The 22,952-nt window shown below is 49.4% G+C and overlaps 1 protein-coding gene across 1 annotated transcript in view; it reads right to left on the reverse strand.

Moving 5' to 3' along the window:
- CDH23 (cadherin-related 23) overlaps positions 1 to 22,952 on the reverse strand; it is a 188,905-nt gene that overhangs the window by 165,408 nt on the left and 545 nt on the right. Inside the window, exon 2 of the mRNA XM_009994895.1 lies at positions 22,169 to 22,246. Within this exon, the coding sequence (XP_009993197.1) occupies positions 22,169 to 22,246 (78 nt within the window). The remainder of the gene's footprint in view (positions 1 to 22,168; positions 22,247 to 22,952) is intronic.

The following is a 22,952-nucleotide window of genomic DNA, read 5'->3' on the forward strand; positions in this document are numbered from 1 at the left end:
TCCTGCTGTGAAAAGGTTTTCCTCACTTAAAAAGCCCTCTTAAAAATAATTTCCTTTCCACACTGCCTGGGAGCCTCATAATTACCAACAATGATCACAGAGCCATTCATTTCATCCTCAAATTAATACATCACGTTTGGAATGATATCACATTCATTTATCACAAGATTTATGAAACTTGTACTTTTTTTTCTAATGAGATTTATGCAAATTCTGCTCCATCCATTTTTTTGCACCCAAAAAAACCCCCCTCAAACCAGAGCTCTCTTGCAGAATTTGCTCTGTCAAAAAGTCTCATGGGCTTTTATTGATATCTGTTCTTCACCCTTTATCCCCATAGCATAAGAGGAGTCAATTCCAGGTGGGATGTGACCCTGTTCCCAAGCACAAAGGAGGAGAGCAGCCCTGTCACAAGGATGAGGCCAACCATTTCAGGCACTTAGTTTGGAACTCATTTCAAAAGGGAACGTGCAGGTGGTTCACTCAGACCTCTGTCCCAGAAGGGTCAAAGAACAAGGGGAGCAGTAGGGAATTGGAAAGTATTGAGACTTCCCAGAGGCAGGAATGTTGCCTTCAGCTTCAAGCACTTCCAATTGGAAATTGGATTCTCTTCATCCAAACCCACCCAGCTTTGCTGGGGAAGGGGGTCCTTGAAAAACACTAAATATTAAGATTGCTCCTTGGAGCAGCTCTCGTGTGACTGACAACTCTTCAGAAGACACACTTAGAGGGGTTGGAGGAGGCAGGATGAACAGGAACAAAAAAGCAAAGGAAAACATAACTCTGAGATTAGCAGAAATTTCCCAGCACTGGAATCTACTCGCTTGTTAAATAATGGCCAAAAGCCCCAACATTGCCTGGGGGCTTAACAAACTGGCTTGGAAAAGATGCTACAGAAATGATCCTAGAGTCTTCCCAGAATCCCTGACCAGATGAGATCCAAACTGCAATGTGATCATGGCTCTGCTGTCAAACATCTCCACAAGCTGCTCCTCCTTCCCGTCTCCAAAACACCCACTATCCCCCCTTCCTTCCTCACAGAAAATCTAGCTAATACAGTCTTGATTAACATTTCTGGCACAAAGTTTAAACCCTAAATCCATAGAATATCCTTTTCTAATTAATTTTTGAAAGAAGAAACAGCCCAGGAAGAAGGAGGAATATTTTCTTTGTTCCTTCCCGACCTCCCCACCGACCTCCAAAAAAAAAAGAAGAGAGGTTGATTTTTAATTAAAGACTCAAAGGTCAAAGGAAGGTCTGTCACAGGTACCAAGTTGGAGGGAAACACAACCTAGTTCTCCTCCATAAATATCATGGCTCAGAAACAGGCAGAAAAGACACCAGTGACAGTGAGAGCTTCACCCTCTGCCTGTTTTCCCACCTGTGCTCAGGCACTGGGTGGTCTCCAAGAGAGAGGTGGAGACCACTCAAGGGGACTGAGAACAACTGGTGAGATGTTAACCAAGTCTCCTCACTGCTGGGGAAAGGTGTTTCACCATCCTCTTCTTCCCCAAATGCTGGTTTTGAAGGCAGGTTGTTGGAGGTACCAGCACCTACCTTGCTTTTAGAGACCACACTTCTCCTAAAAATGTGTTGAGGTGGGATGCCCAGTTAACTCCTTGCCCCTGAAGGCAGCACACAAGTACTTTCAGAGCAGGCACTCCCAGCAATGACCATGACCATCCTCTCCCTGAGAGCTCAGGAGCATTCCTGGCAAGTTTACAACCCAAACCATGACAAGGACCTGCACCACAAAACACAAGAGTTCCTACAAGTGTCATGAAAACAACAGCTGAACCAAGGAAAGCTGAGTGTCCCTCCTGAGGGTCACAGCCCTTTTTCTTTCATTGTTGTGGTTGCCAGCTGTCCAACCAGGATGAACTAGCCAACCAGCAGGTCATCCCACCTCTCTTGGGACAGCTGAGTCCTCATGGACATAGCGAGGAGACCTTCCTCCCAGGAGTTTTACTAACCACCTGGCAGAGCAAGGGTTTGGGGAAAACTCCTCCCCAGCAACCACTCCAAGCTTGTCCTTGGGGGGAGCTCTAAAATATGATGGATCTTGAGGTCACTAACCACTTGGCAGAGCAAGGGTTTGGGGAAAACTCCTCCCTAGCAACCACTCCAAGCTTGTCCTTGGGGGGAGCTCTAAAATATGATGGATCTTGAGGTCAGAACCCCATGCCTGGGGGCTTTCTGTAGTGACTGATGTCAGTGTAGAGTCACAGTGTTTCCAGAAACAAGAAATTATGCCAACTGACCAAACAAGATGTCAAGCTGGGGACCCCAAGGGCAAAGGAGTAATTTTTCTGAGTCAGGCAAGTTTGGATTTTGAGTGCCAGCTGGCAAGAACAGAGGTAAGAAGGGACTCCTGACCCTGCCAGAGAAAGCACAACAACATGCAAAGAGCTTCACAGGCCAGAAGGAACCACCTCAGTAGGTGACCTGTTGCAACTGCCCTTTTTTAGCTACTAAGAGGTGTCTTGCCAGCTAAAACCAAGGAGCAACAAAGATGCTGAGCATCTTTCAGGGGCATCTTTCAGTTGGGCGTAAAGACTGGGTAACCAGCTGGAAACCAGCTAGGAAAGGTTAGACAAGGCTTGCCTAGGGGCTAATAGAGCCAAAAGTTGCTACCAAGGCATACAAGAAGTTGTCAGCCCTCCCAGAAAGGGAGGCCCAGAGCAAGTGGAGACAGAGTCCAGAATGTACCTACTAGTTCCAAGAGCTGGGAGAGTAGTGAGGACTGAAACCAAATCCTAGCTCCAGGGATTGCTTTCTACTTAGTGCATGCAATGAACTAAGAGGAGCTGCACCAAGATCATCCAGATAAGAGTCACCTCTTCTCAACTTGGAAAAACAGGTGTACATGCCCACTGGAATCTCTCCCACTCAGTGCAGAAAGCAGGAGGGCAGAGGAGACCAGAAGATGCAGTTGCTCCAACATCCTCAAGTTCCTTGCTTCTCTTTGGCCACGCCAAGCTTTCCAAAAATACAGCAGGGCAACCAGAAGCAAAGCAGGACCCCAGAAGTCCAGCTGCTGAGGTGCTTTGCTATTTGGTGTAAATAAAGGATTCATGAGTAAGATGACACATGTAGGAGTTTGCATCTTACCCAGATGAGGTAACATAGCTTAACGTTAATTAGAAAAGAGAAGCTGTTCTGCAATTAATATGAGGTCAGAGATAAAGCTCATTAAATTGCACTGCCTAGGGCCAAGGTCCCAAGACTGTCCTGGCATGGAGGAGGACGGCAGGACACCCCTAGGGTGGAAGACAAGACACCCCCAGGATGGCAAGGCAACGATGCCAGCAATGCTAAAGGAGAAGGGACATTGATATCAGCAGTGAATGACTCCATCAGTCACATGTGGGTACAACACAGGCTGTGCTCCAGGAACAGGGATGAGCTGGAGTGTGAAATGCCACCTCCAAAACAAAGTGCTGCCTGAGAGCTGCTTCCTCCTCCACCAGCAGCAACCCTGTCAGGCTGAGGAGCTGATCAGTATGAATGGGGGAAAAAAAACAACACCCCAAAAGCCAACAAACCCTCCAGCAAATTTGACTTGCTCAAGTGAAGTTCAAGCAGGATTCGTTGCTTGAAATCTCACCTGTGCCTTATAAAAAGGAACCAACCCCAGAGCTTGCAGGGAATACAAACCCTTTAGTGCTGCTTTGCTCTCTGACAGGCCCAGAGGAACAAATAAATACAGCCATCCTCAGCCCAAAGATTGCAGGGTGTTTTCTTCCAGTAGCAAAGTCCCACGGACTGGCCCAAGCCAGAAGGAAATGGTACCAGTGGTCAATTTTTGTCTGTAGACTTCAGATACGTAAGCAAATTGGCCTTGGGCTGTCACTGTAACCCTGCAAGGTTTCAAAACACCTGCTGGGTGATGGATTTGGCCTGGTCATAATAAAGATGGAGTGAAATCCCTTCTTGATTTACCCCTCTGAGGGGTGGAGTTAACATCTCTTGATTGCCAAGATTCAGCTGCAGGAAAAGCAAGATTCAGAAATGGGATAGAAATTTGGAGCCCAAGGCTGCCAGTTTTTGAAATGGGTAACATTTTCTGATCTTCTCACCCCCTGAAAAGCAAATCAAACCCCTAGGAAAACCAAAACTAAAAACCAGACGCTTGTTTTTTGGAAGAAACAACCAGACATGACCCAGCTTCATGGGGCTGGCAACGACCACCATCTCTTGGATGGGCCAGTTCCTACTATGTCTCCCTCCTTCTCAAAGGCCAAAAAGAAGGTGGGGAGAGACTTGGCAGGTGGTGCCTGGGCATCTGAGGCATGAGCTTATCTGTGTGTCCCCACCACAGCACTGCAGGAAATTACTTGTTGATGAATGAGGCTATTTAGGAGCCGGGGATGCCAGCGTTGCCGTTATTAATGAGGCCGACGTGGAGAGATGTTTTAGAGCCACCCCATGTTCCATTGTCCTCCCGCCTGTGAGTAATGGGACACTTCAGCCACAGGGCTTCAAAACCAGCTTGGGCTGCTTAACAGCCCGAACACAACAAGACTGAGGGAAATGGATGGAGCCCCTTGGACTGATGACTCCAGCACGCTGAGAAAACCGAGCTCCTTTGGCAGATGTTGGGGCAGAACTCCAGGCAAAATGACATCCAATCCCCAAAACTCTTCCAACTCATTCCTGCAAGCTCCTCGCAGCCATAACAGGAGATGCAGCACCTCCCAATCTGCTGCCCTGTGCAGCAAACCCACCTAAATGAAAGGGAAGTCAAGCCCAAACTGGAAGCAGCAGCAGTCCAGCTGTACCCGCAACACGCGGTACAACCCGGAGCACAGCCGGGGGGACGTTTGTGGAAGCCTGGGAGGCTTTCACAGGGCCATTACCTCACTTTGCACGTCACAGATGTCTAAACGTGGCCAGGAGGACAATGAGTGAGAAATAAAGAGGCTGTTTATTGCAAGAAGAAACCTTGGAAGGGAGCTCTGCAGTGGCTGGTGGGAGCACAAGGCAGAGCACACGAGCACACAGCTGTAAACTTTTTTCTGAGTTAATATACCCACGAGTGTTTTTCCTTTTCCTAGGAAAGCTTACTCTCCTGCAAACAAACATCTGGAGATCTCTGCTACAGCTGGACCATTATCCCCAGTGACTAAAGCCTTCAATTAATTTAGCCTTTCTCATTTGTGAGTTGTCTGCAAATAGACCTGGATTTGCAGGGATTTATATGTTATTCAAATACATTCAGTGAATGGTTTATTAAAAACATATTTCAGACCAAGGATTTTCTTGCTGAATGTTCCAACAACTGTTGCTCTGGGTGTTGGCAACCACCTGTTCACACCGTGTAAATGGTCACTTTGGTCAGGTGGGAGCATCTTTGCATCTTGATGGAATGCAAAGTGCCTCCAGGAAGGGCTCTGCAAGGGTCTGTGGGAGCACCTGCACAATAATATGTCCTCACACAAATGCAGAGGGTTCAGCTTGCCTGATTCTCCCTAAAAACCACAGAACAACTCGCAGTTGACACAAAGAGAACAGGGACAGAGTTAATACCAAAACTGATGGCAAACACCAGTGAAAACACCTCTCAGGAGCTTCCACAACACCTTGCAAGCATCCACAGGGGCTTCTTACTCAGGATCCCCTCTCTGTCCAGGTGGGTTTTATCTCGAAACTCCAGGGAAATTTTGCAGCAAGAATTTCATCCCAGCAGCAAGAGAAAACAAGGTGAGAAAAGAAGCAAGTAAGGACTGTTTCCAAGACTGATGGAATCCCTTGGGCCCTCAACAAGCCCAGGCTCTTCCCTGCCTGTGCACCACCAATCATAGCCCGTGCAGGACTTGGGACATGTTTGAAATCAATCCTCCTGCAGGAACCAGCCTTGGTCTTCTACACCATGTTGCTCCAAGGCAGTGGTCACCCTTGCTGCCACCAAGCTTTGCTGCAGAGCTTGCTGCCTTTTGGGTGAGGGGCACTCAATGCCCTGGGTAAACATTTTCTGTTTAAGAACAAGTCAATGGTCACATTTAGGAGAAAGTGAAATGTTTTTTTGGTGACATTTGTCATCAGGTTAAGGTGGTAGAGAAGCAGACGTGGCACAGGGAAGCAGCAAGGCTTGCAAAACCCTCCTGTTGCAGACCTAAAGCTACATGGGGTGAGGTAGAGGAAGAGCAGCAGGTGGGACCTTGTCTTGGGGTGTCAGCAGGGCTCTGCTTTCACCCACCACTTACTTCCACAACAACACAGCCAACTTTGGGCACAAAACCAGCCAGACCAGCCCATTTAGGAGATAGCAAATGGAAGAACTTTGATTCACGGTTCTTCACCCCACTGTTCTGCCCTATTCAACAGGAGACTTCCCAAGTGCTCCACCCAAGCCAGGACCTCACCTAAGGCACAACATCAGCCTGGGACATTCTCCATGACCAAGGTGACCTGCAGTTAGAACTTCAAGGGCTGGCTGAGTCTCAGCACCCCTCAGCTGGTGTCCAGACCAGCCTGTGCTCAAAAAAAACCACCACACCCTCCCTTTAGTCACATGTGAAAAACAAATAGACTTCTAAAAATCCAAACTGGAAACAAAACTCCATGCAGAATTCCCAGCTGGTGGGTTGTTTGAAGGCAAAAAAGAAAGCAATCACTGAGGTTTCACAGACTGTTCTAAATGTGGAAATCTATGAAAAGTGATCCAATAAGTCACAGTTTTAGGCTTCTTTTTTTTTTTTTTTTCCTCCTTTCAATTGCTCAAAGTAAGGACTTTGAAAGCTTATTTTTCTCCTGATTGAAGGAGAAACTGAAGCAGCGAACCCTGCTCAGAGCACCATTCCCACCAGGAGGAGCAAGGTCTAAGCTTCTCCCCAAGGTGCAATGGAAGCAGCTCAGTGCTAAGGGTTTTAAGCAGGAAAACCCACTGGAGAGAGCTGAACCTTTCCTGTGCTCTTTTACCACTTCTTGGGTGAAGAAAGTCCACCCTGCCCTGGGAAATTATGATAAGACCACAGGCAGGTTTTTGGCCCCTTCCAGAGTCCCTCAAATCTTAACACATCAGACCCAAAAGGAGGAGCAATCCTGCAGCCCTGAGGACATGGCCTCACTATTTAGCAGGTGCTGTCATGTCTCCTCAGCTGAAAACCTCAAAGGAAGCCTCAACTCCACCCAAGCATGGAGCACTTTGATAAGGATGGTGAAGGTTTCCCACCACTACCAAGAAATGCATCGCTCAATCTCCATTCCATTACAGGAAAGCTGTTCTCTCCCTCTCCTTTTGTCATCCTTTATTCTAGCCCTTGGCCTTTGAAAGATCCCTTACCTAAGTAGCTCCCTCAATTTCCTCCAATTTGGGCTGAGATTACATCTGTCCTTATAAAAAAAAAAAAGTGCTAATAACTCTTATTAACCACGAGCAAATGAGAAAGGAATAAAGGAAGGATTTTCCTAGGACCCAAAGTGCAAGAAATTCATAACTCACTTAATACCTGTGCCAGTAAGAGAGACTGACATGGAGCCTATTTGAAAATCAGCCTGTTTCCATAAGTAATCAAAAGCCAGAAGGGTCCTCACAGGCTTCCTCTGCCTGCCCCTCCTGCTTTCCAGCCTGTCTCCAAAATGACTGATGAGTGGGCACGTTGATTTTGAGCAGCTCACGTGCCTCTCCAGCAGGCAGGATGACAGACCTTGGGAACCTGGGCACTCACACCGGAGATTTATAGTCAAATCTGTCACGGTTGGGGAAGCTTTTTTTTCCCCACCGCCCCCCAAGAACTGCTCTGCCTGAAGGTCGCTCTTCCCCGGGCAAGAAGTGCAGAGGAACTTTCTCAGCTGCTTTGGCCCTCAGGTACACAGGGGGTGGGGGAAGTCACCACCAAAATGTGCTCAAGTCCTCAGGCTTCCTGAGTGCTCCCATGGGTCCCAGCTGCTCAGTGGGAAAAGCACAGTATGGCAGCAGAGCCCTGGCTGCAGCTTCCCAACAGGGAGCAAAAGCACATCCCACCCATCCCAAATCCCTCATCTTCAATGGGAAACATTCCCCCAGGGAAACACTGAGCCCACCAGCACAGCAAGGCTCACCTGCCTCACATTCAATGAGGAGAGGTTTGCAAACACCAGGCAGCCCTTCCTGTTCAAGGATCAGGGCTCCATTGCCATGGTTGATGCATGAGGCTGCACCTTCCTATGCACAAACACCACCAAGGAGCTGGTGGATGCTGCTCTTTGCTTATATTTCACTGTCAACAACAGGCTATTATTTTTGTAGTGTGGCTGGTACAGCAACTCCAAGAGCCAACAGGCATCACAGAAATGAAGATAAGCCTTGAAAACACCCCTTCATCCAGCACACATTTACAAAACCCCACCTATTTGTAACCCCACAGACACATGGAATAATTGCTCTAGGATGGGATTTCCCTCTAAAGCTTTCCCAGACATTCCTCTGGTGCTGGCAACATCCCAGCAAGCTGGGTCTTGGTGCTCAAAGCAAGGTCAAGGAGGGGAGAAATTAACCACATTTGCTGTCTCCAGCTGGGGCCAGTGCTGAGTGGCTGGGATGGTGGGAAGGCTTCAAGGAGACCATGGGGGAAAAAAAAAGTCCTGGGGTTGACACAGAAGATGAGTATGTCACTGACTACTGCTCAGCAAATTAAAGGGGACCTGCTGGGGGGTCAGCAAATTTAGCCAAGGAAATGCAAATGGGGAGTTTTCTCTGCCCCTCAGAAGTTTTGTGTTGCCAACCGCCCAGGCAGAGCTCAGCTCAGAGCAGCCACCAGGTTTGCTCTGGCCAAAGGAAATATAGGTCAGCAAGTGCCTCTAGGTAGGCTGCACATACATACCAAGGGCTGTCAGAGCACCCCTATGCAACCTGTTTTGCACAAGGAGCTGGCCAAGAAGCTCAGGCCCCATCACCAAGGAATGAGCTCCCTCCTGCTCCCTCCATTCCTTATCCTTCCTCCTTTCTAACTCGTTGGGAGCACAGGCGCGTGAGTGGTGCTCAGAGTCTAAATGAAGAAGGTCATAAGGGCCATGGGAAAGCCCACAGGCTCACAGCTTGTGTTTTAAGGGGTTTGAAACTTGCTTACACCCAAGTTGTCCTGGGTCTTTTGGAGACCAAAGCACTGGGGACAAACAGGGAAGCACTGACTCCACTGTTTCTGAAGACATGGATTTGAAATCCAGTCACAGCCTTTCAGCTGTGCCCTTCTCCCTAGAAAGGATGATGACAGCCACAGGAGGAGCTGGTGAGGGATGCACCAGGAGCCCAGCCACCTGTGGGTACATCCAGCCTTAGGGAGCAGGTAAAGACAAAACACCCACTGGGACTGGCAATTTCACAGACCAACAGCTCCAGCAAATCAAACAGACCAGCCCAAGCCCAGGCTTAGTGGTGGAGTCAGACACAGACTGGCAGCAAAAAAAAACCCCAACAAGTTGTCTGGTAAAGCCCACCATGTACACAGAGAAGATCCAGAACTGAAAGCACCTGAACCTGACCTCCCACCTGAACCTCACAGGACGCCCCAAAAAAGGTGCTCTTGGCAAGGTGGTTTCCAAGAAGGGCTCTGAGCATCTCTTCTCTGAAGGAGTTTCTGAGGACATGCAAAGGCCCACACCTTCTCTGAGGGCCCCAGGTGTCCCAAACAGGAGGACAACGACTAGGAAAGCTGCCTCAGGCAAGGCAACAGCCTTTCTGTCCCCCTTCAAGGGAGGGGTGTCAAGATGGGCCAGTGGTGCACACATTGCTCATCCCTTTGCCAGCAGAACAGATCAATTCCAGCAAGGAAGGCTCCTGAGGTTTAGTCAGAGCAATGTGAATAAATCCAGCTACTAATGTATTCATTACACTTTGGCCAGTCCTGCCAACAAGCTTCCTGAGAGCAGACCACACATTTCTCTAGTGTATTCATACCTGAAACTACAATCAACTCTGCAGGTAAATCTTAGTCTCTAGCTTGCTTAGAAAGCACAGACTACAAACCTGAGCCATTTTGGAAGGCTACAATGGACATGGCACCCTCTCTTCCTTTGCCTGAGCCCTCAAGATCAAGTTTTCAGGACACTAAGAGGGATAAGTCCAAATCAGAAATTCTCTTTCTATCAGTGTTGTTGGCAATGGCTGTGGAATAATCCAGATGCAGCCTCACCAAGGCAGAACAGAGGGGGAGGAGAATCTCTCTTGACCTACTAACCACCCCCTTTCTAACCCACCCCAGATGCCATTGGCCTTCTTGGCCACAAGGGCACATTCCTGGCTCATGCTCATCCTCCTGCCCAGCAGGCCCCCCAGGTCCCTTTCTCCTACCCTGCTCTCCAGCAGCTCAGCCCCCAACCTGTCCTGGTCCATGGGGTTGTTCTTCCCCAGATGCAAAACTCTACTCTTGCCCTTGTTGCATTCCATCAAGTTTCTCCCTGCCCAACTCTCCAGCCTGTCCAGCAAAGGCTTTGGAAATGAAGAGCTCCATGAGCAGACACGCTTGACTACAACTTCAGGGCCCCTTCAGAACCACCAGTCCTGAAACTTCCCTTGCAAATCCTTCCAAACTCTTGGTTTTTCCCCTCCCTGGCTGGCCAAGCTGATGCTCCAGAGCCCCTCCAGCAGCACCCCAGGCAGCCAGGGGCTGTCCTGCCTGCCTCTCCTGGCAGCAGCCACCTCCACCAGCTCGTCCGTGCCACGATGCCAGGTCCTTCCCGTCTCACCCCATCAGCTGCTCGCCTGCTCTTCCCTTGCAGATCGAGCTGCACAGCAGGTGTTGTCTGGTCCATCTCCCTGCACAGCTCCTTCCCTGCCTCCCCAGACCATCCCCACCCTCCGAGGAGGGACCAGGCAATGCCAGTGTCCCTGCTGGTGACAAAGCCCCCAAGAGAGAGCAGGAAGGCAGAGAGGAGGCAGATTCGCAGGCTCTGATCCCACGCGTCTGACCAACCCCCCTCCCCTCCTCTCCCTCGTTAGGGATGAGGTAAATTAACTGTGACACTCATTAGCCGCAGCTCCTAATTAGTGAAAATTAATATTGGTTTTGATAGAAGTGTTGGCTGAAGCTCTCCCAGGCAGAGGAATGATTGACCTTGTTAGCCCGTTGAACAGCAAGTCACAGCACAGGGAACTGGTGCCGGTGCAGCAGCCAGATTGCAGCCACCCCCCCACTGCTCCCAGAGCTGGCCCCAGCCCCTGCCAGAGCACCCACAGACCCACTGGCACCTGCACCCCTCCCCACAGCATCCCAAGCCCCCCTTCCCTGCCAGCAGCTGCTTCCCACCACCAGAGTTTTCCCTGGCGTGAGGCAACAGCTTTTGGAATCATTTCCTCCCTTTTTGGCCAGGCAACAGTAGATGGTGCAAACCCACACCCAGTTTTTAGGGCCATCATAATCTCTTCTCTGGAACAGCACCAGCCATTCCTCCCTGCCCAGGGATATTACTCTTCCTGACTAGTTTTGTTCCCATCACCCTTCCTGTTGGCCTGAGCAACTCCAGGCTCACCAGAGGATTTGCCACCGCCTCCACTCACAGTTCAAAGTAATAAATGCATGAGAAAAGCTGCAATACAAGGCAAATCAGCCCTTCATAAAGAAAGAAATAGGAAGAGCATGCCTTGACCTCAGGAATCCCTGCCCTTGGAGCCTGGGGATCTGATGGTGGCCCAACCACCATGTCACAAGACACCACTAAACCAAAGGAAAACATTTGCCATCACAAAGTTATGGATAAAACCCCACCCCTCACACTCTATGATTCACACATTAATAATAATAAAGATGTCAAACTGTCAGATAAGAAGTTAATCTCATTCAGAGCACAATTAAAGATGCCATTATCCAACCACCTGGGGCCACTTCCACTCCCACAGACAATGGGAATGAGACCAAGACTAGTGAAGCAGCTGGCCCAACCAAACCCCTCAATACTCCCCAGCCCAAGCACCCCCCAACCCAGGCAGCCCAATACTGATGGCATTTCTTGCTCCAAAGAGGCTAACACGCAGATCTGTGCTGGCAAAGCTATTCTGGAAGGGGCATTCCTTCATTTCTGGGATCAATCTCCCACTGAAAATTGTCCCTCTGCCCACAAGGTACACAGAGGGCAAACCAGAACCATCTGTGGTATCACTGGTGCCTGGGGTGAGCTTTTCTTTCTGGAGGGGTGGGGAGAGAAAAAGAAACATTGGAAAGCAGCATTTCCAAAAGATTCCAGTTGGTTTTATAGCAGGACGCCCACCAAGCGTGGGGCTTTTGGCTTTCAACATGAACTCCCAAGCTCTTTGTGAGCAGCAAATGGACCCTGAGCCTTTTTTTTGCCTCCAAAGATTGCTGCTGGTTAGGAAGCTGAGGCCAGAAAAGCTGGGCACTCCAAGCCACAACCAGCAAATTCTGGGAAAAGCACTGGAAAAGGAGGCTTTCTTTTTTTTTTTTTTTTTTTTTTTGGAGAAAGCAACCTTCTCCTTATAATCGTAGGAGAAAATCATTGGTCTGAAATTGGTGAGGACAAGGAAGGAGCAGTGATTTATGCTCTGGACTGAACAGCAGCAGCCTTCAGTCCCTCAAAATTAATTTCTTCTGCAAATTTCAATTGGTAACCTGGCAAGGGAGGAGGGCAAAGCTGCTGCAGAGGGGTTTTGCCCACCAGCCAGGGCTTGCAAGGAATTACCAAGGATTACTCTGGCCATGTCAACCCAAGCCTTGTCCTGGCACTGCCCCAGGGATGCAAAGCCCATGAGAGGCTGCTGGAAAAATGTGCAAGGAAAACATCTTCTCAGGCAAAACAACCCCAGTTCTCCTCAAGCCCCAGGAAAGTTAGAACATTTTATGGAGAAAACCCAGCAAGAACATTGGGGAACTAATTGCTATTGATACCTATATTGATCAGCTTTCCCCACCCTGGGGTAGCTTTCAAAACATACAGGTCCCACACACCCCAGCAGCTGGGCAAGATAGACCTGGTTCCTGTCCTATTTAGCACCTCCGACATGTGCTACTTCCATGCTTGTTCATTCTTGGATAAGAAGCCAACCTTTTAGATGTAGACATAAAGGATAAGGTTAAAAACCAAGCCAAGGGCTTTCTGGAAACAGAAAATTATTCTCAAACTGGATTAAGTGCATTCAGAGCAGGTTACACGTGTCCCATACAAGCCCCTTTGTGCCATGGGCTGGGGTTGAGACACAGCAGGAACAAGACAGGAGACAATGTCGCTATCCCCTCCACCCAGAGGGACCCCAAAGTGATGCACAAAGAGGCCCTCAAAACCCAGAGGTGCTGCACCAAGGGCTTCAAGAAAGCAAAGGGCAAAGACTGGAAATAGAGACATGAAATCAGCCAGCCAGCTAATGACTGGCTCAGTCCCACAGCTCCCCAAGCTGACTTGGTGGTTTTTGGAGTGAAATGGAAAGAATCTGGATTTTTCCACCCCCAAAAAAGGGCTCATATCAACAAATTGCATTTAAAATGCTCTCCCCACCCCCCCTGCAGCTTGCTCTGCACCAGGACCAGAACGTGTTGCCCCTTCTTCCTCGAGGTGTGAAACAACCTGTATGTGAAGCTTAAAGAGGGGGGGAAAGAAGAAAAAAACAAGCTCCTTGTTTAAAATCCAAGGAGGCACCAGCCTCTCTCTCTCTCTCTCTGTCCTAGAGGGCACCTTTTCTACCTGCTATCTGCCAAAAAAAATGACCAACAAATTCCTGCAGGGCTCACCCTCCTCTGGCTCTCTCAGCTTGGAGGACCCTCTCATTTGTTATGGTTCCTGCAAGAGCATGATGATATCAGCTTAGGAATTTTGGGGTTTTTTTTTTCTCTTTTTCCCTTGTCTTATCCAGGATGGAGCTTGAATTGCTGACTGTCTCACCCCCCATTCCCTGAAGCAGGTGGGTGATGGCTTCTGGCTGATGTGCTTTCTGCAACCTGTCACTCCCAGCTCCCTGCCTGGCAGGACTGCAACAATTTTTCCAAGACAAAGAACAACTTGCAGAAACCACAGATGTTTGTTTTGTTGTTTTTTTTAATTTCCCCCCCTACCCTTTACACCACTAGGAAAGCTGCTTCAGGGAGGGTGGTGCTTTCTACATGGTCCCCTTCACTCCCCTCCCACCACACCAAGTTTTCCACCTTTGTCCAGAAACACCGTTTTATCCAGTGGGATGTGTTTAATTTGATGCAGCTACCATATGGGAAAAGGTGCATTTCAAGAGTCAAGCTTTTCTGCAGAGCTGTTCCTTATTTTACAGTCTTCTGCCATACCTCTTTCTTCCCCTCTACTTCCCAAAATCATTAGTAACAACCATTAATCTCTGTCTGTGTGAACGCTCCTCGATTCTCCCCATCCCCTGAATTATTAGTCCCCCTTGGATTTCCCACAGTTTAAAGTCTCTTTTCCCCTCCTATTTTCAAATTAACTGCTTGAAACTGAACGGCAGAGGGAAAGACACTGTTTGTGGAAGGATATCATGCTCTTTCATATGATCTTTTGCTTCAGACCTAATAATCAATTAGAAGAAAGAGGTTCCTCCATCCTCAGCTACCAAATCACCCTCCTAATTGTCCAGGCACCAAACGATACAACACCAGGGCCTTGACAGAGCAGGCATTTGACAGACCCATGCAGATGAGGGGAATAAAATTGAGTTACTAACCATTAAATGTCAAGTGTTTGAAATCTTTCTCCCTCGTGGAAAGAGCAATATTCATAAATCTTTAAAGAGAGGGAGCGTGCGAAGCTTATTCACTCCTCTGACCACCGCCGCAAATTGAGCAGATGCTTTCATTGAGTTGTCCAACAAGGCTTTTTCACCCCCCACTTCCCACCTCCCCGACTGGTTACAGTTAATTCCAAAGCCATCAATGTACGGGAGCAGTTTGACAGGAGGAACCAATTTATTAACTCCCCCTGCCAATCAAGCACGTGAAGCCTTTCAGGGAGTCGCATCAGCTCACGCCAGCGAGAAATCCCTTTAAAAGCCAACAGAGAGATTCATGCAGCAATGTTGAGGTGAGCACCCTGCCTGTCCTGCAGTCCCCACAACTGCAGAAACCAGGACAAACAAGCTTCCCAAGAGCCAACACTGCCAGCCAGGCAGCTTTCTCCACAGACACTTCCCAACAGTGGGAGTTTTATTCCACAACCCCAGCACGATGGCACGTACCCACGTTTCAAGAAGGGCTCTCTTCTACCTGCTTATTTTCATACAGGAAAGCAGTGGTTTCCCATAATGAGGACTAGCTGAGTAAATGTTCGTGTTTTAATTGCTCAGATGATATTGAGGCAGGTGGAAAGAACTTTGTTACCTTTTTTTATCATTTCTTTTACAAAGCTGAACTCCAGGAAGCAACAACTGCTGAGCAGTGTGGGAAGCAAAGAGCTCGAACGTATTTAAAGACAAAAAAAAAAATACTTCCAATTACAGGAAGTTTAATTAAAAGGTTAATTTCTTACAAGGCTAGAAGGCTGAAAATTGTGTAAAGAGAGGCATTGAGGCTACAGCAGGATATGTTTTGCAGCAGCACAGGGAAGAGCCTCGAGCTGTTCCCCACCTCACCTCGGGAGCTGGATGGGAGCCTCTGCAGCACTTCATGGATGGGCTTCAAGCCCTGCAAGCAGCTGGCTGCCAGCCCCTCTGCAAACCATCTGTATTGATAGATTCCCAAATCTATCAAATTCCTGATCTGGCAAAATGCACCAGCATGTTTAAACAGTGTTTGCAACTGTAGGTTTTTTTCCTAACAAGTCCCATTGAAAGAGTCCAAGTGAAAACACAGCTCACCTTCCCCACCAGAAATAAAAATTATGAGTGTATGCATATGCAAGTGCTTCCCTACAGAACAGGGAAATATTCTTGGCCCATAATACATTCCCTCAGAATATTGATATCTCCATTAAATATATATATATAGCCTCCTAATTTGAATATATAGACACACGTACACATTCTTTTCCCACTGCCCTGTGTGTTTTGACTTGACTCCCATTGTTATCCCTGCTCTACATCAGGTTTCTCACCCGTGCTAGTGCCTCCAACCAGCCAGGAAAATAGCCTGATTTAAGGGAGCTTGGACAGGACACCCAAGTCTGGCCACCCCAATGTAGCAAGGAGCCCAGCAAGAAGCCATCCCACAAACAAAGCTCCTACAGATGGCACTGAATGGATAATTAATGCTACCAAAGTCATCTCAGACCTAAAAATCACCCTGGAGCTCATTACCACAAGCATCCATCCTTCTTCATTTCCTCTGAAAGGACTTAGCCCCCATGCAACCCCCTCCAACAGGAAAGGTGGTGAGATCAAACCTTCACAGGGTTTGCTGAGGCAGTTACCAAAAAGCAAAGTTGCCCTGACATCTTCATTAGTCCCTACTGCAAATACACTTCCTTCCTACTCCCTTTCCCCCCCTTCTTAAACGTCAGCATTAATGTTATTGCCTATTAGCAAAGCAGATATATTTAAGTGATTGATGAAGTGATTAATTTAATGACACAGGGTTAAGGGTTTGGAGGGGGAAGGGGGGACCTTTTTTATCCTGAAGTTTTATCCTGATGTTGGGAATAACTAATTTTCAAGCCTGAAGTTTTCATTAGTGGTGCTGTACTTTCTACCACTCAACAAGTCATTTCATCAATGGGCCTTCTGACCACGAATGACAAAAAAAGACACCAAAAGGGCTTGAGTTAGGAGAGCTGAAACCCCCTTCTTAAACTACTTCTCAAACTTAGGGTCCTTTCCACACTGGCCCACTTGTTTTGCTCTGCATTTGCCCTCCCAGCTGGGGATTATTTATCTACATCATGCAGCTGGTTTCACCATCAGCTGATCTGAGGCCACACCACAACAAGGGGTGGCCCTGCAAACTAAGACACACACCAAAAGGCAGGGATGGTTTCCTGCTAATTCAGCTGACACCAACATCCTGTTTCTCACCAAGCTCTCCCTCCACTCCACCACCAGTGCCACCACATGTTCCAGAAGGATCTTCCCACTTGTCAGGCCTTGCTAGGAGCCAGCCTACCTTGTAGCCCTCACAAAGACTGTTGCACTGCCCTGGCTCCCCATGCATCCTGTGCTGCCCTGCTCCTTGCAGGGAGTCAACCCCAAGCTTTAAAGCTTGTGCTTTGGGGTTCCACCTAGTGCCCAATTAGCACCTCATTAACAGGAAGTCCACAGTGCTTAGGGTTGACTTTTAACCCCAGAGATGAAGTTATTTTTCTCTTTTTAGCTCTAGTATTTCATTTTGATTAAGAGGAACACGAGAGCAGAGACACCAGGGCAGCTTCTCCCTCCCTCCTGCAGTAGCTGCAAGTGAGAAAACAGGCCAGGAGACACCAAAGGGAGAAGGGTCCCGTGCTCAGATGCCCATAGTTCCACCTCCAAAGCTGTCCCCAACAGATGGCCCAGCAGCCTCATGCATGGATATCTGGCCCAGATGCCTCTGAAACAACTTAATCAGTCCAGAACTGTGCAGAGACCAGAGCCAGCACTTTTCTTCCCTCCCCTTCCAGTGCTGCATTAGACAAGGACCATCATGGATGAGCCCAGCCACCACAGATGCCTACAGCTGTGGGATCAAACAAGCAGGCAGGGTTTAAGCTGAGGCAGCCCCTGCTCAAATCACACACAGAGATAACCATATCTTCAGCAGCAGCTTGGACAGCCCAGCACACCCCAGGGACATTCCCCGGGTGCCAAAGCATCTGGCTGCCCAGGACCAGAGCACTGCAGTGAAAGGCTGTGGTGGAAGAGATGATTGCCTTGGAAACTCCAGATACAGCACATGGAGGATGGCAACCTGCCCTGCCTGGAGAGGAACAGCCCCCTGGCCTGGTCTGTGCTTAGGATGAAGGATCAAGTCAAGCCATCCACAAACATCAGAGGCAGAGCTACCAGCAACCACCCTAAACACCAAGCTCCATTCCCAGCCCTCTTGTGAAATATCTCTCCATCCCAGAAGGTCCTGAAACATGAGAGATGACACAGGTCAACCTAATCCTTTCATCACCACCAGCCAACCAAGCCCACATGCCCTGCAGCAGAGCTTCACCATCCTTGGCCCCTCTTGGGCTGCTGAAATCTCTACTCTGGTCCATTTGGGTGAAGTAGGGCTCAGAAAAAGCAAGGTGGAGCTCTGTCCCTCAGAACCTGGGTGGAGAAATATCACAGAATCACAGAACCTTAGGGGTTGGGAGGGACCTGGAAAGCTCACCCAGTCCAACCCCCCTGCCAGAGCAGGGGCACCCAGAGCACATCACACAAGAACGTGTCCAGGGGGGTTTGAATGTCTCCAGAGGAGACTCCACAGCCTCGGATCACTGAATCCAGCCTTCATGCCTGCTCTACCAAGTTCTCCCCTAAACCACATCCACCAACACCACATCCAAACCACCCTTCAACACTTCCAGGGATGGTGACTCCACCACCTCCCTGGGCAGCCTGTTCCAGTCTCTGACCACTCTTGCTGTGAACAAATTGCTCCTCATGTCCAGTCTAAACCTGCCCTGGTGCAGCTTGAAGCCCTTCCCTCTTGTTCTGTCACTAATTACCTGTGAGAAGAGACCAGCACCAACCTCTCTACAATGACCTTCCAGGTAGTTGTAGTGACTGATGAGGTCTCCCCTCAGCCTCTTCTTCCTCAAACTAAACATTCCCAGCTCCTTCAGGTGTTCTTCATCCAATTGATTCTCCAGGCCCTTCCCCAGCTTCGTTGCCTCCTCTGTCCTGGCTCCAGCACCTCGAGATCTCTCTGGAATTGAGGTGCCCAAAACTGGACCCAACACTCCAGGTGTGGCCTCACCAGTGCTGAGCACAGGGGGACAATCACCTCTCTGCTTCTGCTGGTCACACTATTTCTAACACAAGCCAGGGTGCCACTGGCTTTCTTGGCCACCTGGGCACACACTGGTTCATGTCATTAGAACCCCCAGGTCCTTTCCAGCCAGACACTTCTCCAAGCCTGGAGCTTGGCCTGGGGTTGCTGTGGCCCAAGTGCAGGACCTGCCACTTGGCTTTGTGGAAGTTTGGAGTTGAAACTGAGTCCCTCATTTTGAGCAGGGCACACAGGACCTGATGGGCAGGAGGGAAACAACATCCCCAGCCCACCCAGACCCACGTGGCCCAAGAACAAAGCCAAGTGCCTCAGCTCAGGTGCAACGATCCAAGTGTTTCCCACTCTTTCAAGACAACATTATTGCTGTGATGCTCAAGTGTTATCTCAGGGTGAAGGGGAAGTGGAATTGCACTCCTCTCAATGGGCTCTTTTTTCATGGGTTTTGCCAGGCACTGAGGCATGAAAGCTTTCAGACAAACTCATGTGAATCCAAGCTGGGTGGTTATAAGGCCAGTTACAGTCTTGACATGATGGATCATCTTCATTTTCCCATCCCTGTCCTGCACACAGCAAATCTATTTGCTGGGCAATTAGACTCCAGTCATTACGTTATGCTAAGAAGATGTTCCTTTTGCTGCAGGAGGGACCCAAACCAAAAGAAACCAAGAGCACTGCCTGCCCATCCCTGCCTGCTGGCAGATCTGGGGCTACAGGTAACCCCACCTACAGCAACCACCACTTCCCTTCACACCTTGCCAGAAACCTCCAGCATCTGGCATCAGCAGCCACGTCACCCTCTCTTACCCTCCAAAAGGGTTGGGATTAACTGAAATGGCCCTCAGAAGGATTTTGCTCAAGGCAGTAAGCAGCACAATCAAGACTGATGGTCTCTCTCCTGCAAACTCTTCTTCCAAGGGCTGTTAACCAGCCAGTACTTCTGCTTTTGGAGTATTCTGGGCTGCATCACCAGCAGTGTGGCCAGGAGGTCGAGGGAATGGCTTTCAAGTGGAAGAGGGGTGGTTTGTATGAGACATTAGGAAGAAATACCTTAGTGTGAGGGTGGTGAGAGCCTGGCCCAGGTTGCCCAGGGAAGCTGTGGCTGCCCCATCCCTGGCAGTGTTGAAGGGCAGGTTGGATGGGGCTTGGAGCAGCCTGGGCTGCTGGGAGGTGTCCCTGCCCATGCAGGGGGGTTGGAACCTGATAATCTTTAAGGTCCCTTCCAACCCAAACCATTCCATTATTCTATGAAACACACCATGATCCAGCAACTAGCCGCTGATATGGACTGTCCTGCTGCCCCAACTTTCCTGCACCAGCACAACCCAACCAGTCATCATCCCTCCTCCTCCTCCTCTGCAGGCATCTCCCCCCCATCTCATACCATTTCTCCCCCTTCCACCTCTTTCACTCTCCTCAAGCTCAACTCTCCAATTCCCCAGGCTCCCCCCTCCCCACACACACCCCCCTTTCCACATGTGTGTTTCCATTACTCCTGGGTGAAATAACTGACTAGAGGGTCAGTCCACCTGAAAATTGCTCTCCCTGGACCTAAATGAAACAGATGGGCATTGATGATGTTTGGGGAGAAATTAATCAGGCTGGACCAGCAGCAGCACCAGCAGCTCCCTCAGCCCCATCTCACCCTAATGAATTCTGAGCTCTCTGTCTTAATAGCTCCTGACAAGACTAATTTACTCTTGTAAGTGATTAGAGGGGGGAATGATCTCTTAATTGTTGCTTAAGATTCCTCAAGGCACAGCAGGCAGCCAGCAGGGACTGCTGGCTTTGGGGCCAGGCACAGCTGGGCTGGGAATGCTGTGGGAAGGGGAGCAAGGGGCTTCACGGGGGCTTTTCCTCAACACCACAGATAGGCACCAGCCACCAACCCTCAAAAAAAAGCAGCTGTGTGTTTCCTAAGAGGCACCACAGACTCTTCTGCCACTGACACCCCAGCCAGGCTGCAAGAAAGGTGTATTCCAGATGATGCCTTGATTTCTTTGACACTTTTTTTCAACTTAATAAGCCTAACTCACAAAACATCTCCCAACAGCAGCAAAACACAGGAACACTGTTTGTCAACGTTTTCCAGGCTGACATTTCCCTCTGGTGCATCTGGAAACAAAATCCCAGGGTGCCAATATTCTTAAGAGTGAATTTCATTTCTGTGCAGCCTAATACCAAGTTGTTTTTTTTTTAAAAAAAGAGAAAATAATTCAACCCCCCAAAGTAATTCCAAGCACAATTTTACTCACACAATAGCTCACTGGAAAGCAGACTGTGAGAAATCTTCCCCCATTTTCTGCCAAAACAGGAGTTCAGGCCAATTCCCATAAGGTATTTCAAGCTCAAGTACTTCAAGAAGAGTATGCTTGGAGAGGAAGCATTTCCATTAAGCTGTTCCCAACCTGCTCCTTGCACAGGGACTTCTCTGGGGCAGGTTCAGCACCAAGTGGGTTTGCAGGGAGCAATTGAGGGGCAGGGAGAGCACAGATAGCAGAGCAACCAGGTGTGGGGTGACCTGGAAGGGGTGGGCTGGCTGCAGAAGGCTGTGAAACATGACATGGATGCAGGTCATCCAAGGGCAAAAAAAGAAAGTACAGTGAAGTCAAGTCTTTCCTTTCATCATTTACACCTGGCTTTCTGCAGTGCTGTGGATAAAGGTCCCTGAGCAGCAGTTTTCAGTAGTATTTCCCATTGCAAATCAACCTGAGCATCCCTGCAAGGCAAAACTCCCCAGGCTCTGGCTCCAGCAAGACTTCTGAGGACACACCTCTGCACAGACCTCAGAATCTTCCACCCTGACTACCAAAGTCTAACCAAACCTTGGTGGCACTGCTCCACCGGGCCTCCACGCCCTGCCTCCTTGCTCGGAACACCACCCCAGATCCCAAGGCCTGCAAAAAAAATCCAACCATGGGATTCCCCCAAGGAGAGAAGCCTCAGCTGGAAGCTCTGCTTGAGCTGAGCATCGCCAGGTCAGGATAAACCTCTCCAAGAGTCCACCAAGCCTTTGCAGCTCTGCTGATGGCTCAGTTGTGGCAAGAGCCCTTTTTTTTTTTTTTTGTAAGGAAGCTGCTGCTGGGGTTGCATGGCTGAAGGTGGCAGGGGATGGTAGAAGGGGCCTCCACAGCCTCCCAGCCCAGCTGCCCTCCCCTCCCGATCGATTCCTCCCGCATTAAAACCCGGTCACGAGCCCTGATTGAAGAGCACAAGTTTAATGGACTGAGAGCCTGGAAAGAGGCTGAGAACGACCTGGTCGATTTCTGCCTTTACCAAAAAAAAAACAAAACAAAACACCATCCCTAGCTTAAAGAAAGAAAGAAAAATCAGCTAAATCAAAAGCAAGAAGTTTTCTTTCATCCTTTTGCTCCAGCAGCCCCTGCCCACGTCACACTTACCCACAGGAGTGTCCTCGTTGATCAGCAGGTAGGTGTCAAAGAAGTAGTTGATGAAGTATGGCAGCCTGTTGCCCCGGCCTGGGAAGAGGAGAAAAGCAAGGAGTCATTGGCCTGGGATGTCACACAGGGGTCAGCACAGCTTGGGAGAGAAGCTGAGGCTGCCGAGAGGTGCCTCGTGATGGAGAGGAGCACCCCTGGGGGGAGGGCAGATCCTGCCATCCCCCCTCCAAAGCTGCTGCTTTCTAAAGGTTTGGTGGTGAACAGGCTGTGTCTGAGGGGTGGTTTTTCCTCCACGTGCAGCCAGAGCTTGGCTGAGCCTGCAGGCTTCAGGGAATGCAGTTCAGCTGCCAGGCACCAAAACCAGAAGAGGTTTGAACTGGGCTGGTCAAAATAGCTCATGGCCACGCACGGAGCCAGTCCCAGGGCTGGAAAAGGCAGGAACTGGGGTCCCAAGCACAGCTCTAGCAAGGAGACTGGTTGGAAGGGGCAGCATTTTCCCACAGCTGCTTTTGGTGTCAGCCCAGCCCAAACTCAAGGTCCTGCAAGTAGAAGAAATGGCCAGTTTGACACCCCCTTGCAGCCCCCACACACACTACCCAGTGCAGCCAAGCTGCTCTCACCAGAGCATCTTGCCCACCCTCACCCCAGCTGTGCTGCAGCAGCAGGGTCCTTGCAGCAGCCAAAGGGGCAGCAAACACCGGGTGGGATCAGGGGTCCAGGTTTCTCTCCTGACCTCACCAACACCCTCATTGCCCCCTGCTTCAGCATCCCACCTGAAGAACAG

This window comes from Chaetura pelagica, unplaced genomic scaffold, assembly GCF_000747805.2.
Source record: "Chaetura pelagica isolate M959 unplaced genomic scaffold, ChaPel_1.0 scaffold112, whole genome shotgun sequence".
Classification (NCBI taxonomy): domain Eukaryota; kingdom Metazoa; phylum Chordata; class Aves; order Apodiformes; family Apodidae; genus Chaetura; species Chaetura pelagica.